The 5,089-nt window shown below is 34.9% G+C and overlaps 1 protein-coding gene across 1 annotated transcript; it reads right to left on the bottom strand.

The window, feature by feature from the left end:
* Positions 1 to 208: 208 nt before the first annotated feature.
* LOC105634475 (Transcription elongation factor (TFIIS) family protein) lies at positions 209 to 4,045 on the bottom strand. Its single transcript, XM_012217339.4, has 9 exons — positions 3,246 to 4,045; positions 2,965 to 3,033; positions 2,730 to 2,812; positions 1,913 to 1,965; positions 1,689 to 1,816; positions 1,546 to 1,573; positions 1,120 to 1,430; positions 956 to 1,043; positions 209 to 763 (listed from the first exon to the last, which is right to left on the bottom strand). Exons 1-9 carry the CDS (start codon positions 3,765 to 3,767, stop codon positions 636 to 638), a joined length of 1,410 nt encoding a protein of 469 aa, XP_012072729.1. The 5' UTR covers positions 3,768 to 4,045; the 3' UTR covers positions 209 to 635.
* Positions 4,046 to 5,089: the final 1,044 nt, after the last annotated feature.

A 5,089-nucleotide genomic window follows, 5' to 3' on the forward strand; every position in this document is an offset into this window, starting at 1 on the left:
TCATATTAAATTGTTGTATTAATCAAACATTTGACGAAATAAAATTTTATTGGAAGATTAAAAGTTGGTATGTTATTTAAACATATATCCAACAAGCTTCTAGACATATAATATCTATCACTCCTGCTTGATTCATCCATTGGCATATATAGTTGAAGATGTAGATTTGTTATATACAAAAGCACAACCACCGGTACTAAATAAAAACTTATTGATAAACTTTGAAAATCTTATATATTGAAACATCAGGGTTTCTACAGCATCTTTAATGAAATGCACTTATTAGTCTGTGCAAATTCATATATTATACCTATTACCATTCCCATGGAGCTAAAGTTTTGACTAAAAATGGGAAAAAAATGTTGAGAAGCAATCTAAGTAAGTCCAAATCAAGGTTTTCTGTCGATATGTTTATCACTAAACCAGGTTCAAGAATCTACTCTGCATAAGCACATGCCCCACCCCAACGATTTCCTCATAAAATGTCTCTACACCTCAATGGCCTTGTTCATCTAAAAGAGAATTATTCTTAATGCGCACGGTTCAAGTCGAAGCACACCCCTCGAGTTACTAATATCCTTCTACTGAGAAACTCGAAAGGCTACTGAACCAATCTGCATAAAAACTGCTAAAAGTTATAACCGCCGTCCATGTGCCCAATTCCGGTTATGGCTTCCCGGCCTCATGTGCGGATTTTTATGTACAAGCCCCTGCTTAGGGAGATCATGTAACTCCATGACCTGTATCGTTCGCTGTTTCTTAGCTGTTACAATAAAAATGAAATTAGAATATGCTACAAGAGATACTCAACCTGCTAAATTTTTATGGAAATTCTGAGTCTCAATCTAGCATACAATTTGCCATATTTGACACAAGCAAGCTGTTTGAAGTCTATTTTATCCAATCAGATTAAACTACTATCAAAACAGAAAATTTTGAAAGGATTTAAACTAACCATTCTCAGCTTGTTGGTAAGACTCATGGAGTTTCCTTTTAGTGACTTCAAGCTTCATTTCAGCAACTTCATCTGAACACTTCAATTTCTAGTTGCACAATAGATGTGTCAGATAAAAGTTCTGGTGACAAAGATCAAAACTGCTATAAATTTTTTATACTTACATCTTGTTGACCACTTGGAGGCTTTCTCAGGTTGGTAACCTTATCCATTTTTCGATGTATCTTTGGATCAGTTTTTGTTTTTTGCTCGGCACTTTGTCTTGGAGGTCTACCAGGACCAGAATCAGTGTGTGAGGGCTTATTTAGCTTCGGGACAGCTTCTTGCCTCCTCATTTGTTGACTCTTATTATCCTTGGCGATGACATTTACCTCATTAGGAGTCTGCAGTTTTTGTTTTGTGATATTTCGACTCTCCACCGATGGTTTTCTTCCATTTTCACGGTTCTTGATGAATTCCCCACAATTCCGAGGATCTGAAACAACATTCCCCATTCATAATTATGAATCTAAGAAGTGGGGAATTCAAATAAAGAACCGAATAGCACAAGCTATCTATGAGAAGCATAAGAGGTAGCAAATTCAACTCACTTCCAAAGTCATCCATGCCATCAAAGAACTTCGCACGAGGCAGTGATAGTGACATCCAAAAATTACAATCAGTCCATTACTGGAAGTCCTGAAGCAAATTTACTATCCCAACGTAACAAGAATGAAATGTTAAAGATGTATACCTGTGAGAGCTCTATTCCAGTAGTTTGTGTGGCAAAGAAAGCTTCATCTAATGGAGGAGATGGAAGCCCTTCTTCTTCCTCATCATCAACAACAGATGGATTAACAGAGTCAGGAGTACCTTCATCACCTACAAACTCATGAACAGTCAGAATCCAGATATAGTTTGACTCCTAAAAGAATCGCCTATACAGCAAAGTATAATACAGACTGCATAAGTTCCTACCTTTGAAAACCTTTGTAGCATTATACCACTCATCGACCAAAATCTTCCATCCACTGAAACCCACAAAAGCTAGTTTAGATATATGTAAGACTTCATATCTGAAAAATATTTGAAAAACATAGCATTGCATTCAACAGAAACTAACACAAAAATGAAAATGGACCAAGGCTAGCATCAGGAAATACTTAACTGATTCACTCAAATGGACCCAGAAAATGTTAGCAAATTTATTTTTCTCATCTATATGCTTAACTAGACACATATCTCCGTGCAGCGGTGAAAATCTTGGTGACTTGCATGCACAACACAGCGGGCTAGAAAGACCATATTTACTAAAAATAATATTAAAGAGCCTAAGAGTCTCTAAATCTCCTTCCCATAACTTCATTTTGGTCAAACATAAATTGCCCCATTCGTATGCCAAGTTGAATTAACAAGATATGAAGTAGCCCAAGCAAAGGGTAGGACTCATATCCTATAAAAACATTAGACTAGGTGTTTATCTTAAACATCTATCAACAAATAGAAAAGAGAACACTAAATATACAATCACGAAAACACAAGTGGTATTTAGAGAATAACAGCTCCATAATTAATTCTGTTGTTAGAAAAATAGATATAGAATTAACATAAATGTTAGAATCGGCTCTGACTGGAACAAATCAAGCTGAACCTTACTAGAACATATGGGGATTTTAATAACCAAATGATCCTAAAAGGCAATTGATAATAAATTGATAACAAAAGTCAATTCAACATCAAAATATCTTAATCGGGTAGTAATTCAAAGTCATGGGCAATAAGCTGATAGTCATACTCTATAAGAGCTCGAGCAAGACAGCTAATCTGCTTTGATCCATGTTTTCGAAGACCATTGACAGCCTTTCCAATCGCAGTTGCCTGTTAAAAGACAGCTCCATTATTCCATGAACCAAAAACATTAATTCAGAAACTAGAGAGAAAGAGAGGGAGAGAGTCTGGAATTGCCAAAAAATTTTTCAAAACTATTCCAGAGTATTCCAAGAGAAAAAGGAAAAGAGAATGCATCAAACCTTAAGTATATCTACAGTCAGAGACATCAATTGAAGCCGCCTCAACGATTCAAACAATACTGAATCAGACTGTAACAAGAACAATAAAAGAACCATCAAGCAAACACCAGATAACCGTAAACAAAAAGAACATAATAACAACAACAATTCTGCAAAAAATCTCGGAATCCACTTTACCAGATGCATAAGACTATACATTTCAACAATCCAATAATCCAGGGAAGATGTAAGACAAATAGTATCAAAAGATACTGAAACCAAAAACAGAGATGAAAGGATACCTCATCTTGGCTGTTGAGAAGAATGTCTTTGATCCTCAAGACTTCACCTACTACCTGAGACTCTTCCTCAATCTCATCACTCAAGGCTTCAGCCTCACCATAACTATAATTACTAAAAAGCTGATCATTCACGTTCACCTCTCCAATATCCATATCAATATCATCCCTATAGCTACCATTGACCTTGCTCTCCTTACTACCTCCAGCCTCAAAATCACATCCATCAATATCAGTATATACATCATCATCATCGATAACACAATTACCACCATCTCCTCTCTTGTAGCCTCCATCATCATTCTCACCTTCATGAGCCGGCACCGCCAGCTCGACCCGATTGCAGCCGGAGCACCTGGTCAATCTGAAAGAGAACAAATGCTCTGCAATTCGATCTCTACGCAAACGGAACTCCTTTGGACAATCCGAAGCAGCAACGGTGATCGCATGATCGATGATACTGAAAATATCAGAATTCGCCGTCCTAAAATAGTCCCTCCAGTAATCAAGTGACACGGATTTCATTTTGACTTGATGACCCGGATCGATAACTCGGTTGAGTTTCTCTTGTGATTGCGATAGTTCTGCTATTATGAGATTTTGGAAATACCCAGAAACTGAAAATCGATTCACGAGGTTTCCATAATGGAAAAAAAAGTAAAAACGAAGAGGGAATTTGAAAATGGGAGATTTTGGAATGAACCCAGAAATCAAAATTTTGATTTTCGATTGGAATATGGTGATTGGATGATCAAAGAGAGAAAATCGAGGCTTGAAATTGGCTATTCCGATTAAAAACTTAAGATGTTACTAAAGTTTATTGAAGTTTAAGTTTTTTTTTTTTTTCCCCTGTTACGTCAAGATAGGATATGAGGATTTGACGGTGATAAACACAGAGAAAATCCACTATCCGAGACAGAGAAAGGTGGATTTATTTTGGTTAGGCCAAGTTTTTTCTTATTGTCCCGGAATCAGATAAAACTTTCCCGGAAAATAATACCCAAGTATGTTTCTAGTTTCTACACAAGACAAATCTATGAACGAAAACTCAAGTGATGAACAGCAAATGATACGAGAGATTTTTGTTCTCTCTGTGCGCCTCTCCCTCTCTCTTTCTATCTCTCTCTGTTTCTGTTTGGTTTCTACGCAAAATACCGCGTGCTGTCTGCTACTACACGTAGCCTGAAATTTTTGTTCGGTATTTTTTAACAAAAACCAAAATACCACTCTCCCTGTAACAAAGAGGAAATGGGGTTTTGTTACTGTTTGGTGAGGAGCATTCTTTCAGGTAAAAAAGAAATTCCTGAGTTTTGACTTCATTGGCCACTGTATGTCCAGAGAGATAAATAGTGAGAGAGGCGGAAGAATGTGATTTCTGTGGGGTCCTCTGTTTGTTTGTTTGCTTCTCGTTTGTCTATTATTTTCTTTTATTTTTAATATTTTATAGAATAAATTATGTTTTTATTTTTATTTTATATTTCATATTTATTTCTTAAAAGTATATACTTTAATACTTACAAGTTGTTTGCATAATTTATATCTTTAATTATTTCAATGATAAAAAGCTTACATTTTTTTTTTAGTATTTTGATAATGCTTTACGCTCCATTCAGTATAAATAAATTTAAAATATTAAATTCATTTCATAGAATTTATTTGTGAATCAATTTTTATATTTGGTATGATTAATTTAAAATATTATAATTCAATTGTCACATAATCATGTATGGAATAAATTCAATAATTAAAAATTATTTTGCTTTTGTTCCTAAACTATCTTTGAAATCGTAATTTCACAAAAATAAATAATAAATACATATTATATTTATGATATGCTATATAATTTT

Source organism: Jatropha curcas, chromosome 2 (genome assembly GCF_041381405.1).
Source record: "Jatropha curcas cultivar XTBG-Jc1 chromosome 2, XTBG_Jcur_1.0, whole genome shotgun sequence".
NCBI classification, from domain to species: domain Eukaryota; kingdom Viridiplantae; phylum Streptophyta; class Magnoliopsida; order Malpighiales; family Euphorbiaceae; genus Jatropha; species Jatropha curcas.